Source organism: Beta vulgaris, chromosome 1, assembly GCF_026745355.1.
Source record: "Beta vulgaris subsp. vulgaris cultivar EL10 chromosome 1, EL10.2, whole genome shotgun sequence".
Lineage (NCBI taxonomy): Eukaryota > Viridiplantae > Streptophyta > Magnoliopsida > Caryophyllales > Amaranthaceae > Beta > Beta vulgaris.
The window spans coordinates 48,881,123-48,901,623 of NC_079202.1; the positions used below are offsets into that span (position 1 = coordinate 48,881,123).

Below are 20,501 nucleotides of genomic sequence, written 5' to 3' on the forward strand. Positions count from 1 at the left end.
CGCCAATGCGTCGTTTCCTTTCAAAGGAACAAACGATCATTCTCATTCTAAATTGCCATAGTTCCTTGTCATTTTCACTAGGATTCAACACGACTGTTCCCTGCATTAGCAGGTCACAACTTAATCCAACTTGTTTAATGCTTAAATGATATAAAAGATGGGATAATTCAGTGGTTAACTTATTAAAGAAGACCGGTTAAAGATTGACTTATTCCCAACAATTTTTTCGAAAATTTTTAAAAAAGAAATAATAACAATTTTCTAAACATCATACTATTAAAAATATTAAAACTAAATCGTTTAGTAGAGGATGAACCATCCTCCACATGCATTTGAATACATGTTTCTATTTGCGTTCAAGTACCACCAATTGAGCTTTAATGTATTCCTTATGATGATAAAGTTAGAGTGACATCATGGCCATGTTTAATTTCTAGTTTTTGTTTATTTTTTTTTTTGTTTCGGTGCTGCCCCTCTTTTGCACCAATAAAAAACATAAATCACCTAAAAAATGGTACATCTCCTTATACTGCCGGGAGAAAAAAAAAAGCACAAGAGATGGTTACTTTTATTTTAAAATTAGGCACAGTTCAAGTTTAATATAAAGAAGAGAACATGACACTTTATTTATTTTTTAATATACAGACTAGTTTAATCTATATAGGGAACAATTTAATATATTTCGTGACCAGTTTAATCTATTCAGTTTTCATGTTCTTTAACCCATTTAGTGACTAATTTAATCCATTTAGTGATTAATCTAATCCATTTAGTGAATAGGTTAAGAGAACGTATTGTGTCGGATTCGTCCGACCATAATCTTTGGTCGGACGACTTTCAGGTGGTTCCAATTTTTTTTCAGTTAGTCTTAATTTTCTTTCAGGTAGTCTTCATTTTTTTTCAAGTAGTCTTCATTTTTTTCCAGTTAGTCCATTATTTCTTTCAGTTGGCCCATTATTTCTTTCAGTTGGTCCTTTTTTGTTTCAGTTGGTCCATTATTTGTTTCAGTTGGTATACATATTACGAAACAAAGTCCAACTGAAACAAAACAAAGTCCAACTGAAAGAAAACAAAGTCCAGCTGAAAGAAAACAAAGTCCAACTGAAAGAAAACAAAGTCCAACTGAAAATGAAAAATAGAAAAAGAATGAAGACTGAAATTAACATCATTTTCTCTCTCCTCCCCTCACCTCTGCTTCGCTGCACACATCTCTTTCTGCTGTCATTTCGTCCCATCGATAGAAAACTTCGATGTCGACACCGATTGTGTGACCCTGCTTCTCAGTATTCCGCCGTTTGCGTTTGCTTGCTCGATAAACGTTCCCTTACTAAGGCTCGAACCCGTGCCGGCCTTTCTAAAGCATTGGAGGATTCTTTCTTGGAGGTTCTTCGAAATGATGCGGCTAGATTAGTTAGAAATCAATGGCGTTGTAAGGTCTAATGAAGAAGAAAACGAAGAGAGGGAGTGTTGCAAGATTCTTAAATTGGGGTTTTCTTCTTGTTCAAAGATGTAAGCGTACAAACAGGTGATAGTTACGGGAATGTTGGAGAATGAATATGTGTTGGTGGTTGAAGAAGATGAAGTAAGAGTGAATGAGAGATTTGGAAATGGAAAGATATTACTGGTTTTGGTCTGTCAAACTCCCGAAGGTGAAGAGGAATTCAGGAAGAGGTTTGGGCTCAGCCCGTCTGACAGTAAGTATTGGTCAGACGGTCTGACCCAATACTTTCACATAGGTTAGTCCGTTTGGTAAGACTGTTAGGTTATATTTTGAAATTGTTTGTGTTCAAGCGTAAAAAACAAAGAAAGGATAAGACAAGGGATGATTAGATTAATGTGAGATGCACACTGTTGAGTTAAAGCGAGATGAAATAAGCTTGTTAAGAGAATAAAAACTTGAATTTGTCTAATTTTAGGTTAAAATTAAACCACCTATTTTAATAATTTGTGAAAGAAAAGAACACGGTCAACTGAATGCATTGCAAGTATAATAAAAGCAGCCCATATCCACCCAAGATAGCGTGAGACTTGCAGCATAGGCCAAGTCATAAAAACTGGTGGGCTTACCCAGATATAGATAGTAGGAAAGACAAATTTCCGGTGGGCTTACTGAAATCATGTAATTGGAAGTTTTAGTTAGCGAATACATCTAAGATGAATAAGCAGAGCCTACAATAGTGACTAGTTAAGTTCACTGCTGCAAAAGCAATTTCTGAAATGCAATTATTTGGTAAGCTTTATAAATTTCTTCATATTTTTAAAACTTACAAGTTTTATGAATTAGCTTTCACTAAGTTATTCTTTGGAAAAAAAACTATTTCTTACTGATGAAACTTATATATAATTCTCCAATTCCGTTTATACTAACTCTGTTTTTTTTAGATGTAACATTTGATTATTTTCATCTACTCACCAAAAAGACAAATGCTGCATCTAAAGAAACAAATGAGGTACTATTTGTATATTCTCTTCCACAAGTAGGATGATCCCAATAATTTCATCAAACATGTTAGAAATAAATTAACTTAGTTAGACATGGATTCCTTTACCCTTTTTAATAAGTACGTAAACACCTTATTAAGGCTCAAAGGCCAAATAAGGCATGAGACGAACAAATTTTTTTTTTTGACATTTATAAATGACAAATTATAATAATATATGTAAGTGTCTTTTCTATTCACCCTTTTTTGTCGATGTCTTTATTATTGACTTCATTTTCCATTTCACCGGATGAACATAATTTCTTTAAACAAAGTAGAGAATATTCCAAGTATATTTCATTGAGACTAATGTAATTTTTAAAAATTTGTATTCTTGTGTAGTGATGATAACATAGATAGTTAAGATGCAAAGGAGACAAGTGAAAGTGAGGGAACTATAACTAGCTATAACTAGGACGAACTTTAGAAATTTCACTTGTCCACCATTCAAATTACATTTTGATTACTTAACAAATGGTCATATAATTTTTGACTGAATTATATCATCACAATTTTTGTTAATGGCATACAAATTACAGGGAAATAATATGTAAATTTAACTAATTTAGTAACTCAGAAAATGAAGCCTTTTCTATGTGTTTAGCAAAAGCTGATCTTCAAGTAAACCCCAAAATCGCATTAATGTATTTGTCCGACACGAACGCCTTCATTAATCATCTATGCATCACAGAGCAAAGCGCATGCATGTCTTTTCTTATCAACTTGACCAAAATTAGTTGGTTGCTTTAAGCTTGATCAATTTTACTGAGGTTGCTGGACCATTTCTCTACATGATCAACTACCTTTTGTGCCTGCTCATCATCCAAAAATAGACTTATTAAAATTTAGAAAACTAGGATACTCTTTAAAAGTGCATTTTCTTCACTTGAATTTATCTAATTAAAATTATTTGACTTAATTTAACCTAATCAATGATAATTTGACCTTATATTTATACCTAATTGGACCTAATCAACCCTAAGTTTTTTTCAAAGTGAAGAGAATGCATGCTAATTCATAATTACAAAGCACCAACGTACATATGATTTTCAAAATTAAACTTTGATCATTAGATATATTATTATAGACAATCGCATTATATTTCCTTGCAAGATTACGTGTAATCTCATTACTATTATCATTATTTATTCCTACCTGTCTAACATATATTTACAGAAAGTTATAATAATTGAACATTTTGGAAATATAAGTTTTTAAAACGAATTTACTACTATGTCTTTAGATATAGAACAAGGCTTTTGTACGGTTGACCATACAATTAATAACCATGTGGACACGCACATATAAGATAAACTAACTATGTGAACACATAATTAACCTCTTCAACTTATATAAGCATTGATAAGAGTTGATCTCATCAACTCGTGTATTTAGCTGGATATACACATCCACTATTGTGTATTATCTTGTTTCATATTCTATCTTTTGTATTCTCTCTTAATTAGTTGGCAAATTCTTTATTCTTTGTTATCTTCTCTTTGTAACTCCTAGTGTAAACGTATTTCTAGCTGTAGGTAGTTAGATTACTTTTGTATAAATATCATCTTAATCATCAATGAGAAGTAAGCTTTTCCCATACTTCACATGGTACCACAACAAGGTTCATAATCCAAAAAAATTCCCACGCCACTCTTCCTAATGACATCTGATTCTCATTCCCTCCCAACACTAATGAACCCTCTAAACCCCTTATTGTTATGAATGTACATTCCGTATAAAAACTCATCCCCTCCAATTATATTATATGGCGCGTCCAACTCGAGGCTCTCCTCATTGTCTACGATCTCCATCAATATGTTAATAATTCGCCTCTCACTCCCCCCACCAAGATCACTAATGATGGTGGTCTATCCATTCTCAACCCCGCTCATGTCAATTGGATCCGCCAATATAAACTTCTTTTTGGTGCTCTTACTGGCACCCACTCCCCTACTCTTGGCTCCCTCACTTTCCGTGTTCGTACATCTAAAAAAGCATGGGATATCCTAGCCAATACATATGCCAAACCTTCTCGCATCCACATTAAAAACCTTAAATCTCAACATAAACACATCACCAAAGGCCCCTCATATGTTGACGATTACATGAACAAGTTTCGTTGTATCATCGACGAACTCGCACTCCTTGGTGCTCTCCTTGATCCCGAAGATGTTACTGACCAGCCAATTCTGTTAATGGAAAGGCAGCAGCTTCAACTCGAGAAGCAGCACCTGAATGCTTTAATGAGGAGACCTTTTGACCCTCATCCTTTCCTGCCACGGCCAACCCAACCTACACTCGGCAGCCCTCCCCTCACCCATCCTACCGTAAGCCTCACACTCCATCATCATCATCCAACAACCACCCCCTAACCATAATCCCCGCAACCCTTTAAAAGGACGTTGCTAGTGGTGCAACGTCCAAGGCCATGCACTATCCTACTGCCCCAACTTCAAGGAGTTGCATCCCTGCATTCGCCTCCCCCCACGCACTCCATACACATCCCCTCCCGCTCCTCAAGTCAATTCGGCTATCGTCTCCACTCCTACTCCACCCTCTTCCTCCCCCTCATGGCTCTTAGATGGTGGCGCTTCCCACCATGTCACTTTCGATCTCGCTAACCTTTCCCTTCACTATCCATTTTCTCACACTGGCTCCACTCAACTCCGTACTTCGACTACCTCTCTTTCTCTTTCTAATGTTCTCTATGTTCCCTCTATGCACAAAAATGTTATCTTTATTTCTAAGCTTTATCAAGATAATAATGTTATTGTTGAATTCTCACCCTCTTTTTTGTGTGTCAAGGATCCAACGTCGGGGACATCCCTTTGAAGCGACCAACTAAAGATGGTGTCTATCAATGGCCTTCGTCCATCTCTCCACATGCCTTCACCACCACTCTCAAGCACATCGACTGGCATCATCGCCTTGGTCATCCATCTATCAAAGTTTTCAATTTATTACCTTCTCATTTAACTTTTCCTAAGTGTTTCAATCTTCATTGCAATTCATGTTACATCAATAAAAGTCACAAGTTACCTTTTAGTGACTCTTCTCTTACTACTACATTTCTCCTGAAGGTCATTTTTAGTGATGTGTGGTCCTCCCCTGTATGCTCCCATGATGGCTACAAATATTATTTAATCTTTGTTGATCACTTCACTAAATTTCATTGGCTCTACCCCCTTAAAAAAAATCGGACACTACTACTATTTTCATTCACTTCAAAGCTCTTTTTGAGAAAAGGTTTAGTCACCGTATACTCACCTTTTACTCCGACAATGGTGGTGAGTTTCAAAGACTCCCTTTCTTCCTCTCAGCAAATGACATCTCCCACTTTAGCTCTCTGCCCCACACACTTGAGCATAATGGGTATGCTTAGCGACGTCATAGACATGTGGTTGAAACCGGCCTCTCCCTACTCTCTCATGCCTCAATCCCTCTCTACTATTGGCCTCACACCTTCCAAACCGCCATCTACCTCATCAACCGCATGCCTACCCAAACCCTCTCCAATTCTACTCCCTATGCTCGGCTCTTTGGTTCACCTCCTACCTATCACCATCTACGCAACTTCGGTTGCCTCTACTGCCCATAGCTTCGACCTCATACTCCCCACAAACTCGCACCTCATTCGATTGCCCGCGTCTTCATCGACTACTCCCCAACCCAACATGCATACCTATGTCTCGACCCTACCTCCAATCGCATATATTCCTCCAGGCATGTTCGCTTCGTCGAACAAACCTACCCCTTCGCCAACCCTACACTCTCCTCGCCCAGCTCAGTCCCCCCTTTTTCGGACAACTAGTGGTCGTTCTCATACCCTATCATCCTCTTGCCTATCCCTCCCAACCCCCCACCCCAACCAAACATTATCCCACACCCTGCCTCTCCCCAGTCCGTCTCCCCAGCACCCTCTACTCCCGCGTCCCATGTCCCAGACCTATCCCCCTCTCCATCGTCCACTCATGCTTCCGCACCCTCCCCACCTACATCCCCTACCACACCCTACTAGCACCCTAACTCCACTCGCGCCTCACATAATATCTACAAGGCCATTCAAAAACTCAATCTCCACGCTCAACTCACCCCCATCGAATGTACCACCATCAAAGATGCTCTGGCTAACCTGGTTTGGAGTGATGCCATGCAAATACAATATTAAGCCCTCATAAACAACAAAACATGGAATCGCGTACCTCGCACACCCTCCTAAAACCTTGTTGGTTGCAAGTTGGTCTTCCGAACTAAATACAATTCCGACGGCAGCATTGACGAACACAAGGCTCGCCTAGTCGCAAAAGTTTTTCATCAAAGGTCGGGGCTTGACTATATCGAAACCTTCAGTCCTGTCATGAAACTCTCCACTGTCTGTCTCATCCTTAGCCTTGCTATAACCCAAGGATGGACATTCCGTCAACTGGACATCGATGATGCTTTCTTACAAGGCACCCTCACTGAGGATGTCTACATGGTTCAACCTTCGGGTTTTAAGGATCCGCACCACCCTAATTATGTTTGCCATCTTAAAAAGGCTCTTTATGGCCTAAAACAAGCCCCTCGGGCTTGGTATACTAAGCTCCGCACTTTTCTCTTCCAAATGGGTTTCACCAACGCCATCTCCGGCACCTCCCTATTTTCTACCAAACACAATAACCAACCATCTACGTGCTTGTCTACGTTGATGGCATTATCATCAGTGGCCCTAACTCTTCCACTATAGCCTCCTTTATTGCTAGCCTTGCCTCTCGGTTCTCCCTAAAGGACCTTAGGACACTTAATTACTTATTTTTTTGGTGTTGAGGTTCAACCTTGCCCCCGCTTGCCTCCTACTTAGGCAACTTAAGTATGTCCTTGACTTACTTGACCGTGTCAAAATGCTTAAGGCTAAACCCGTTAGCACCTCGTTGGAACCCCACACCCACCTCACTCTACATGCTAGTGATCCTCTCACAAACCCAACTAAGTACCACGCACTAGTGGGCAGTCTTCAGTACTTGGGCCTCACACGCCCAGATGTTGCATTTGTCGTAAACTGTCTCTCTCGATTCATGCACAAACCAACATCTCATCACTGGCAGACTCTAAAACGTGTTCTAAGATATCTCAAAGGCACCCTTGATTATGGTCTAACGCTTTATCGAGATTCTCCAATCCAATTGCATGCCTTTTCGGATGCCGATTGGGCTGGAGATCGAGATGATTTTATCTCAACAGGGGCTTACATTGTTTACTTGGGCCCCAACCCCATCTCCTTGAGCTCCAAGAAACAACACTGCGTTGCTCGCTCGTCCACTAAAGCTGAGTATCTTTCTATTGCTCAAACTGCAGCCGAGGTTGTGTCTTTTCTTAATGTACTCCATGAGCTTGGTATTGAAGGTGTTACTTCTGCGGTAATCTATTCTGATAATATTGTGCTACTCGCCTTAGTGCTAATCCTATTTTTTAGTCTCCTATGAAACATCTTGGACTTGACTATCATTTTATTTGCGAAAAAAGTTCAAAGTGGTATATTGCGTGTTTCTCTCGTTGCCTAAGATGATCAGCTTGTCGATGCTCTTACCAAGCCCCTTGCTCGTCCACGTATTAACATGATATAGTCCAAGATTGGCCTTATCCTTCGGTCGTCCATCTTGTGGGGACATGATAAGAGTTGATCTCATCAACTCGTGTATTTAGCTGAATATACATATCCACTATTGTGTATTATCTTGTTTCATATTCTATTTTCTATATTCTCTCTCAGTTAGTTGGCATATTTTTTTATTTTTTGTTATCTTCTCTTTGTAACTCCTATTGTAAATGTATACGTATTACTAGCTGTAGGTAGTTAGATTACTTTTGTAGAAATATCATCTTAATCATCAATGAGAAGTAAGCTTTTCCCATACTTCACAAGCATACCTTAATAATGGTAAATAGTCCCAAAAAATTATAAGTAACCCTAAAAAAATTTAGTAACCGCTATTATATTAATCACTAACCCTTAGCATAAGTAACCGCTATTAGATATAGTAGTCCCCAACATAAAAGATTGAAAACTACACATTTGTAATATCATGTTAATTCTTACCTCGTATTCCCAGTCGCATCTTATTGTGCCGATCCCTAATATCAATGTTTGAAGAGCAGTGCCACCAAAAATCATCCCAGCCCAAATACCCTATTTCATGCAATTAATATGCAAGATTTTAGAAAATAAACCTAAGTGCTTATATCATAGAAATTGTAATAAACAGAACTGTATAATTTAATAAGTTACCACAACACCAGTGTTGAACACCCATCCCATCACAATTCCAAGAGGAAGTCCAACAACATAATAGGACCCGATATTAATGTATGCTACCCATACTTGCCATCCCGATCCAACTGCCACTCCTGGACCATAAAAAAAGGGAGCACATTACTACATTAGGTCAATCAAAGACCCATAAGATATAGCAACATGATTAACGTGGCTTTTGAGAGGTATGTTTCCAAAGGTGATTTTTTTTTCTGACTTCAGCGGAACTGTTCATACATAAAAGGACGCACAAACAGAACCAAAAGGTGAAATCAAATAGAACAATAATGCGAAAAAAGCACAAACAGGAAATAAATGACATAAGAAGAACACATGGGTCTGGAATCTGGACAACTTGATAAAGAGAACGAGAGTTCAGTCCACTTACAAGCCCGCATGAGGTTATATAATATGATAATAAAATTGATTTGCAATAATAGGGTTAACTCCTCTAACTTTATAATGTGGTGCTTTTTCTCCTTTTTCTCAAATGTGGAACAACTCAATGTGCATATCAACATGGAGTTCAATAGGAATACAAATCTCCCATAAACGTCTCATTCTTATTTACAAAAAGAAAATAATAAAAGCACAAAATCACAAACGGACTACCTTACATGAAAATATTAACTTTCAAAATCAACATTGTCAACTTTACTTTTTCTTAACGGTACAACTTAATCTCCATGATTAACGTTTACACACAACTTTACCGGCTCTCATTTTTAAAAATATACAAAATACCCTAAACAAACTATTAGTTTTTCCTCGATCTTCTCGCCCTTCCAATAATTATTACGAAATGCATTTTTACATAAAACTCTATATGTCTTCACATACATTGTTTGCAAATAAGGCTAATCATAACTTATAATTGTAATTAATCAGAAGTACCGAAACTTATTTCATTAGGTGTTGAAACTAACTAAAACTTATTAATTGAACATATTAGTTCTTTATTCTTATACATACAGTACCAAAGTCAAATTTTGAAATAAAATGCACCAGAACAACTGGTTGAACAGATATACATACAGCATACTATACTTCTAAAATTTTATCTATGGTGTATCTAATTGGAACCGAAACTATGGCATTTATATAAGTTTACTTATCTAAATTAAAGTTGTGTTAGTTGATGCAAAAGTTAAAAAGTAAAGATGTACAAGTATAAAAAGAATGGAAGAATTATGTGCCCTCTTTTAAAATCAATCCTAATACTTACCATGCAAATAAATTAAATAGTATTGACAAGTTTTTTTTTTTTTGACAATGAGTATTCACAAGTTACATAGAAGTATTATTGATGTAAGGGAGTGGAAGGTGGGACCTGAGAGGACAGGCTGAACGCTGTTGAGAAGAATAGTAAAGGCTAAGAGCCATGAAAGTTTATCAACTTCTTCAATGACAGGAGCACTATCTGAGAATATGTATGCAAATTTATCATGGAATGCCATGATAAATACGCAAAAGAAAAGTCCAATTATTGTGGAAGTTATCACTGAAACTTTTGTCGCAAACTTTGCTGCTTTACCATTGCCGGCTCCTAGTTCATTCGCAATTCTTACCCTGTTAATTAACACGCATAACGCATTAGCTACATTATTTTAAATCCAGTTCAAATTAGTCAATGCGATTAACAGAGACTGTAGATGTCACATAGCAGCATAATTTAAGTGCGCCTCAAAAAATTTATGATGTAAAAGACTGCAGATTTAGGTTACATTCTTTTTATCTGAATTATTGTGAACTTATTCGATTTAAATAAAGTTATTTAAATTTATTGGAACTTATTGAAGTTCATATTATTCGGTGTTAAAACTAATATGAGCTTAGCTGAATTTATTTGAATTTAGCAGAACTTATTTGAATTTAACTAAACTTATTTAATCATATTATACCACAAAGTTTTTTTTCTAAAGGTGATAAGAAGTAGAGAACAGACCTTTAGTAACCTTATAATCTAGCAAATGTACGAGACATTACATCTAAAACTTTTGACTTAAGTTTAACTTTCTTTTATTGTTACATGCATCTTTGATATGTTGATCAGTTGATTCATATTAAGTTTATGTTATTAGCGAGATACCATATTTTTTTCTATCTTTTTTTTGAAAAAATATGTTAAAATTATTAATATTAATATGTGATGGAGGAATTAATAATCTTAAATTAAATCGGAGCTAGGGGAAATGTTTCTATGCATGTAACTCTTGAAAAAAAACTACTGCCTCCAAGAAAAAGAAAAAACAATTACCCAGTTGCAGCAAAGAAAGCAAGAGGAATCATCATCTCCCATCCATTTATTGTCATGCTGATCATTCATAAAAATGACACAATTAGTTGCAATAAGAAATAAGTACAACTAGTGTAACAACAGCTCAAACAAAATGACAACGTAATAATTAGTAAGAATACGGTTGAAAATCATTAATAATCTAATATCATCGTCATGACTCATGACATAACTTACCAAATTGATAACGCATCCACCGCAATTGCAGCATTTTTTAATCCACCCACCATCAGGACCAGTATTCTGTAGTACCAGTTTTCCAAGCTTTAATTTGTTTCACACCACGAAAGATAAAACAAAATTAGAGGCTAGAAATGACAAACGTGAATAATGCTAATGTTACTAAAATCTACTTCTGTGGTTTGCACGGCAAGTGATGATAGTGAAATCCAACTCACATGATTAATAATATTTTAATGTTTCTATTAGTAGTGATTACCCATCAGGTAGATATAGCAATGTCCAATAATTACTTCTGTGGTCGAATTATTGAGCTTCGACAAGATGGGCTTTTAACGTGATTTTCTATGCGTTGCATTATTGGTGTGGTACAACAAATAATCACACTTTTATAGTTTGTTTTCAAAAAATCACTTACTCCTCCTTTGATTCATCCCAAAAACAAGCATAACAAAATAATGCGTGGTCAATTGTTGGTCAATTGTTGATCTTCTACTAATGTATTTAATTTTATTAACATATTTGTTTATAAATAAACAATTTTATGAAAGAATCTTATCATATTTATTTTAGATTATAAATCATGTGGAATTTGTTTTGTAAAAGGTTGTCACTTTTAAATTAAAATTAGGTAATGATAAGCCCAATATCAAAAAGAAAATAAGCTCAATAATGACTAGGTTAACTTCTTTCGGTAACTAGTTTAATTCATTTAGTAACTAGGTCTACTTTTCTATTTAAAATTAAACCGTTTCTTTTAATATATAAGTTATGAATCATGTGTATGATAATTCTAGTAATGTACCAGAGCATGACGCCAGAGGCAGCTGAGAGCTTAACGAACTCCCAAAGTTCTGTGAAAGCTTGCCAAGATAACCCGCTCCAAGTATCAGGACAACCACCCCAAGCAACATAAGCCATTTCTCCAAAGAAAAGGATCCACCAAGAGACATTCAAGGTAATGCATAGGCCAATAATGCCCATATTGAACACATACACAAGAAGCCAACTCATGATCACGTGAATAACAAAAGCTACAAATGAGACCCAAGCAATTATCGCGGTCTTAAGTTGGCTTTGCAAGAATCGTTGCACCGGAAACACGAAAGCGAAACTGAAGTGTAAAGGGATGAGCCACAAGGCAACTACACCTGATAGCTCAGCGACGTCGTCTGGCTCGCCCACTAGTTTGAGAATCGGTGTTGCAAAGACGTAGAAAGGAAGGAGTAAGAAGCAGCAAAGGAAGAGGACTATCCATGAACGTTGCATGTAGACGCCTAACATGTACAGTTTTCTGGCTCCAAATGCTTGTCCACATAGTGTCTCCAATGCACTTGCCATACCTAGCTAATTAAAGGCGCAATATATGTAAAGTCAATCCACTTGTACGTACATGTCTCGCAATCAAAATTCCATAATAAAGTTGTAATTCGACATGACAAGATGATCTAAATCAAAACCAAAGTTATTATATTAGAATGTAGAACCTCATTATAGTGTTGTTAATGATGATGATTCTAATAATAATAATGATGATGGATGGCAATAATAAGAATAATCATATTCTTCATAATATTAATATAATACGACAGTACTAGTATTAAATAGTAATAATAGTATTAAACATGATATGATAACTTATATATCATGTAGCATTCAATGTTGTCTTTTAATTATTGCGTACTCACATAGATGGATGATAATTAATCATTATTCTAGGTTATTATTTCTTTATTGAAACTTATTAAACCTAATTGGTTTTTTATTAAATCTAATTACCTCTAATAATATTATTCCCTATGTTTCATAAACATCCAAAATTTTAAATAACCCCAACCATATCTAATCACACCACCATAACATTAGGCAGTATACATCATCCTACCCACTATCATACTATTGATCTATGGTAACTCACCTAGATCAAAGCTCCAAAATAACATTTTGTCCCTCTTCTTTCCCTCAATTCCTTTTTTTGTCCCTCTTCTTTCCTTCAATTCCTCGTTTATATACTTTAAACAACTATTTTTAAATAAATTTTCAACTTCATTAAATGTTAAATTTTCTAAATTTGTAGCATTCAATCATATATAAAAAAAATTTCGACCATTTGATATTATTTTGAATTGACTTTTTCATTACATATAATTAAAGTATAGATTCATATAATAATATCTATACATAATTTTGTAGTACACCTAGAAAAAAGAATGGCCTAACTTAAACGAAATAGTTAATGGGCTATAAAAAAGAATATGACTTAAAATGGTAAGTTAATCAGTTAATTGAACAACTTTTCTTTAAAGATTTGGTTATTTAAATAGAAAAATTGAACAATTAAACAATTAGCGATAACATCTAAGTTATTCTTACACAAACTTGGATGGACAAATATGTTTACTAAAACTTCATTTCAAAGTACTGCGATTTTTCCAGTATTAGTTAATTTATCTTAAGGTTGCTTTCATACACAGAAAAAGAAGCTTCATTTCAAAAAAAAAAAAAAAAAAATTTGACGAGTCAAACTACTTTCACACACACATTTTCTTTAAAGATTTGATTATTTAAATTGTAAAGTTGCTTTCATACAAATAAAAAAAATGATCAATCAAACTGATTATGTAGCCATACCCCAATGAGCAGATTCCTAGATGCGCCTGATTAAGATGAATCAATTAAGATCACGCGTAGCTATCTTTTTTCCCATACATTTGTAAGAGAATATGGATAAGTTTGATAATGAATAGCGGTTACTATGCAAATGTTGCATGTATTTAGAAATGGATAAAGTATGTTTAATCCTAAGGGCTGATTAAAATAAACTTAAAGTGAAAACATTAAGCAATACTACCTAAACTTAAAATAATACCTCTATACACCTGATTTTGTCATAGATTCCTAAACTAATACAGAGTACCATCTTCTGAAAATAAAAAACAATTTAATGCTTACTGTTATTCGACTTCAAATATCAAATTAAAACTGTTAGATTAAAAAATTGTTTATCTATCATTAATCTGAAGAAGCATACGATCTATTAATATCCTTCATCTTTCCTCCGTCTCATAATATTGTTCTTATTTCTCATTTTGCATAAGTATTAAGGAAAGTGGAACATATCATGATTTGTACGTGTTTATGTTGAACTTGTATGGGAAAGTAAATGATTTTTCCTTGTTTTTTAATAGATAAAATAAAAATTTGTTGAATCTTTTGGTAAATTATGCTAATTGTTTCAGCCAAAAAAAATCATCTTATATGAACTAAAATAACCAATAGGAGTACGAGCAAAGTAAATAACTAAAGTTGCATGATTTTAAATAAGATCATTTTTGAGACACCTATTAAGCTTTTTAGAAAGAATGAAGTGACGCGTGTTTGTCCTTGCGACGCATCTTCAATTCTGGCAAAAACATGTAGAAAGCTTGATCAAATCCACTAAAAAGGGAGTATGTGCAGAAAGAGTAGCTAATTACCGTTATATGCAGTCTTTTAGTTTTTAATAGTTTGTCAATGGGGTTCATCCGAAATCGATTAAATGGAAAAGATTTCACTTAAAATGTCCAACAACCTTTAAAACTTCAAAACAGAAATAGAGTATGTACAATAAGGATTTTCAAAAGTTTCTCTAACTTGCTTTTTAAGGAGACAGAAAATAAAGAGTTGTATTTTATATAATAATGGAGCTCTCCATTCTATCTTGAATGTATCTCCATCGATACACTTGATCGAGACACTTTGAAAAGTGTTTTTTTGAGGAGATACTATTTAAAAGAAATGGAAAATGACCTTTCGTTGCGCCCAACTAATCAATCGGTGACAGATGATACAAAAGAATGAACTGATTAATATAAGCCTAGGTTTACTTGATCGATTATGTAACGAACAATGAACTAGTGTGTTGGCCCGACCATTGCTCCGGGTATTATCTTTTTTCTTCTTCACAATTGATATGTATTTTTTCCACTCTTGTAAATATTAATTTTAAAAAAAATCTAACATTTAATTTACTTTATGTTTGCAATGAATATATAATATTATATGTGGATTTATTAAGCCCTAAAAAAGTTAATTGAGATGGTAAGGACAAACTTCTCTTTGCAAGAGGTCGCATGTTCAAATCTAGTGGCAAACAATATCTATTTTGTAAGATAACGTAATAATCTATATGGCACATAAGATGACGTGAATAGTGCCACATGGCCCTGTTGCTTTGTTAGGAACACCTTTTAATTAGAGGTGATCATTTGCGGGTTTGGACTGGTTGCGGGACGGGCCAAACCTTAATTTTTGTCCAACGGGCCTAATATGCCTAGTCCAAGCTCTTTTCATGCGGGCTTAACTATTTGTCAATGACCTGTCCTAATAAACGGACGGGCTTGCCCGCGGGCCTATTAATACCTTTATTTATTTTTTTCAAATAAGTCTAGCTAATTTCCTTTAATATATAAAGATTATAATATAATTTTGATTAAAATTGAAAAAAAGTTGATAATCACATTGTAAGATAAAGAGAAAGTTCAAAAATTTCCTAGAAAAAAATGTTAGAGGACGATAAATTAAGTTGTAAAGGTAAGAATAAAGATAATTATGTGTTACCAAAGCTATATTAGTGCAAATAAACTATATGTTCCAAAAGATAAATCAATACTAAATTAGTAAGATATAAAAAATAAAATTTCAAAGAAAATAGATATTATGATAAACGGGTCGGCGGGCTAGCCCGCGATATGTTTGAATTTGTCCATATCCGTCGTCCATTAATATTAACGGGTCGAGATTGGCCCACCCATTTAATTTTTTTTCAAAATTTACTGTTCATACTCGCAACTTTAACGGACCAGTCTAAATGAGTTTAGCGGGTCGTCCGTCTGTGAACAACTCTACTTTTAATATATAGGATAGATTGTGTATTTGTGCTACGTTGGATATATATACACAACTTTGCATTTGCATATCCCACAGGTAAATCTAATAGTAGTTGAACACATCCTATATCCAAAAGCATTAACGCGATATCATGTTATCAATTTATCATTGATCACAACTCGGCAACTCCCAAGAAAACAATGACTTGCATTTGCATATCTTTATTACTAGAAAATGATAGTTTCAACTTTTACCAGCTTGATGTAAAAAAAAAAAAAACAAAAAAACTTTTACCAGCTAGTGACGAAAAATTAAACTTCTGATTTATTTCTTTTGCTAGGACACTCACGCTTGACAAATTACATGAAATAGATATCTATCAATCCTAATTTTTTTAAACTACACATACAGTTTGATTTTTATGCATATTATTATAAAATTTTGATTGTTAGTATTTTTAGTTATATATGAAAATAAAAATCATAAAATTTTGTATTTGTTACAAATATACTCCTTAAATCAAACCTAACAACATTCTCAATAATTTTATTTTACCTAATACTATGTAAATTGTAAACGATGGTCAAAAAAGTATACAATATTAATAGTGTCTAAGTAAAATTTGTATAAGTTATATCAGAGGAGGGGATAGAATATCCGCATGTTATTTTTTTGTTATACTATATGAAAAGAGGGGATAGAATATCCACATGTTATTTTTTTGTTATACTATATGAAAAGCGAGAATAGAATATCCACAAGTTATTTGCAAAAAACCTAAATTTAACATTTTTTAATCTTGTTGTTGTTTTAATATGTGACACTTGCAAACTATTAAAAATTTATTCGATCAAAACTCGACTCGATTATACTCGATTAAGTCAAAGATCAATCAAAATTGCACTCGAATAACCTCAACTCAACTTAAAATCAACTCAAACTATTAACCAGTCGAATCGAGCTAGCTCAAACTCAATTCGTATTTGACCTCCTTTAACGTAAGTGGATCTATAATAAATAACTACACAGATAACTGACAGCCCGAAGTACGCGAGCAAACAAGACGGCTTTCCTTTTGGTTTCTACTGGCTCGACTAGTTTTTAAAAAATTTCAAAGAAAACTAACTACATTATAAAAACACTACACTACAAAACAGTATTTTAACTTTTGCATTTTATGTCATAATAACTTTAATTAAGAAGCTTTTATAATAAACTATAATAACTTTCTTTTTGTATTAGACGGAGATTCACGGGTACATGGTCCTTAGAGAGAAATAATAAAATGCAAAATCCTAAAATATACTTCGTAAAATATAAGCTTTCCGTTCATTTAATTTTCCTTTATAAACTTTTGTAATAAAACTCGAAAAAACATCATCAACCAATTTGTAAAAGTATTTTCTCAAATTTTATACAAAGGATGTGTTTTATTTATCCGAATTCTCTTAAATTTAATTAAATTTAAATGAACTTATCTGAATTTATAAAAACATATTGAATTTTATCGTGTAAGGTGTCAAAACTTGTCTAAACTTATAAATATAAGAAAGTGGTTTGTACCAGTTGAAAATAATTTTCAGATGAAGTAAGAGAACTTCAAATGGATTAGAACAACTTCAATTCTCTTACTCCATCTAAAAATTCTTTTCAACTAGTGCATATCACTTTTTTATGTTTGTGATAGAGACATATATTGATATATACTCCCTCCGTTTCCTAAAGATCTTCCCACTTACTGTTCCTATAGATACCAAGGAAAATCAAGTTGTGTGGGGCATGGTGTGAGTAAAGTAGGAGAGAGAAAGGGGTTAAGATTGAATTAATAATGTAATGGTGGACCATATGATAGTGACATGAGAGGGTAAATAGGGAAATTTGTTTTGCCAAATAAGGAATAAAGCAAAAGAGGAAAGATCTTTTGGAAACACCCTTAAACGAAAAGAGGGAAGATCTTTAGGAAACGGAGGAAGTATATATATACTTCATATTCCAAATAGTAAAGGATATTTCTTGGTGGGATGGGTTCAGTAACATCCTTCTTTTTAGCTTTTTCATGACATTGAACTTTGTTTTTCCAAGGATTTTATCCTATCCTCTCTCAAGATTATTACACCTGGCCTAAAAGTATTAAACTTACCCCTCTCCCTCGCTTCACACCAAAATTAACAAAATTTTGGCTATGTGAATAAGAGAATTGAACTGAAACTAAAATGAAAAAAACTGAATCGCTGAAAGTAATGGAACATAACTGAAATAAAATTAAAGTGAAAATAAGTCCAAAAGAATAGAGCCTAAATTTCCCACCAATTCAATGACGCTTGATTCTCTCATGACATTAAACTTAATTGCCTATATAATTTCACTATGTATTATACTATTGGGTAGTTTCAATTTTAAGGATTTTGCTTTTATTATCTACGAGAAGTCAATATAGAGAAAGAGTTACACACCCTCCAGATTTATTTAGTTGTTCCACTTTGACTTTTGCATTACTTATATAATTTTCGCCAACTTTTTTTATTTGCTAATACATAAAAGCAAATGACGTCTATAAAATGTTGCTAGATTTATCTAAATTTATATTTTTATTTATCAACCTTTTATAATTTATATTAATTTAAAAATCAAAAATAAAGAAAAGGAATTTGAGAGGAAATAGCTATTTGTGAGTAGATCTTCGAAGTTGACGTGAGGTTCAATTGCAGAGAAAACAGTGAATCTTGGTCTGCTGGTTGCAAATGGACGTGACTCACGTGTGGTCCGCAGAAATTTGAAGGAAAAAAAAATCTTTGTAGATTTAGATCACTAACCTAAGCTTAGGTATCATATTAGATTGTCATAAAAATCGTATTCAATCCTAATTGTGTAAGGAATCCTTATATAATAAGCATATAAAATTATATAAAAATTTATCCTAAAGCCTGTGTATAATAAATATATTCTCTACCGTCATATATCAGCCAGTATAAAAAATACAAATAACGAGGATAGGAAGTGACAAGTGAGTAATATGAATCAATTATTATAGGGTAATAGTATATGTAGCCCTAAGGATTATATATAAGCATTAAATCTATTTCTTTAAATGGAAATAGTTTAAGAATTTAAGACACACTTTTACGTCAATTGAGGTAAAAAATGTTTGATTTAATATTTTATTTTCATTTTAATCACTTTATACCGTCCTGAGAAATATGTATATCATTTTTCATTATTATAAAAGAAAAAAAAAATTATGTGTGAGAGAGCGAAATCTACCAAAAATAGCCGACAAAATTAAATGAGAGTTTATGACACATAATCATCCAAACATAGGAGATAATCATCTAAAATAAGAAAAATAGCAACAAGGAGAAGAAGAAAATACCAAGAGGCCGAAATTAAACCCGACGATGACGGTGTTAGCGATGGAAAGTGCAGCGAGTTCGACATCACCGAGGTGGCCGGCGAAGGCGGTGGTGACGACGTTCATAGAAAAAGAGGCAATTCTGCTAAATATTGAAGGTCCTGCTACGTGCCACAACTTCTTAGATTCTTCCCAAACTCTTGCTCCTAGTTCTCTATAATCTTCTTTATCATTTTCTTTGATGGTCAAGTTTTTACCACTTGTTTTTTCTGATAATATTAAAGGTTGATTTAGTTCTTCTCTCGAACTTCTGGTATTTTCTTGATCCATCTTTGGTCTTTGGGAGAGGAAAAGAAAAAAAAGAGGGATGATTTGTAGGAATATAAGTTGGGTTTGATTTCTAAGGAAGACAACAAGAAAGAGTGAAGAAAAATGACGCACGTAGACGTTATGAAAAGGGTGATGGCAGTTGCCAAAAACATCGAAAAAAGGAAAAGGAGGAAGAATGAATGCCACTATGCATTAAACATGCCTACGGCTGAATCTGATTGCTGAATTTATTATCATTATTTTTATTTTGGATTCTTATATCCTATGCCACAAACATATGATAAAAAACGAAGTATAATCCTATTTATACAAGTGTATTAAAAAGATGTGCATAACAGTATTTATGTGTCATGGCAAAATAGATGGTAGACACGAGTCTACCATTTAAATGGTGCCCATCATTCATACGGTGTCGTTTCACATTATAAAACAATGAACAAATCATCTTCAATGCACAAATTAAGCAACATGAAGATGAAAGTAGAACAAAAGAACAACACACGAGACTCAATGAACATCTGAATCAACAATGAACAACAAGAAGAAAGAAAAAGATGAACATAAGAGGAAATATCTGATAAACAACCACTCAACCTAATGAACAAACAAAGAAAACACAATGAAAAAAGAAATATCTGAAATAAACAAACTAAGAAACATAAAGATAAAGGTCAACAAAGGAGAATTGTCGAGATCGATGTTCATTGG

The 20,501-nt window shown here is 34.0% G+C and overlaps 1 protein-coding gene across 1 annotated transcript; it reads right to left on the reverse strand.

Moving 5' to 3' along the window:
* Nucleotides 1-2,867: 2,867 nt before the first annotated feature.
* LOC104891562 (protein DETOXIFICATION 27) lies at nucleotides 2,868-20,009 on the reverse strand. The gene is made up of 8 exons (XM_010677269.4): nucleotides 19,485-20,009; nucleotides 12,051-12,592; nucleotides 11,243-11,329; nucleotides 11,027-11,083; nucleotides 10,100-10,338; nucleotides 8,746-8,864; nucleotides 8,557-8,646; nucleotides 2,868-3,292 (listed from the first exon to the last, which is right to left on the reverse strand). Exons 1-8 carry the CDS (start codon nucleotides 19,791-19,793, stop codon nucleotides 3,227-3,229), a joined length of 1,509 nt encoding a protein of 502 aa, XP_010675571.2. The 5' UTR covers nucleotides 19,794-20,009; the 3' UTR covers nucleotides 2,868-3,226.
* Nucleotides 20,010-20,501: the final 492 nt, after the last annotated feature.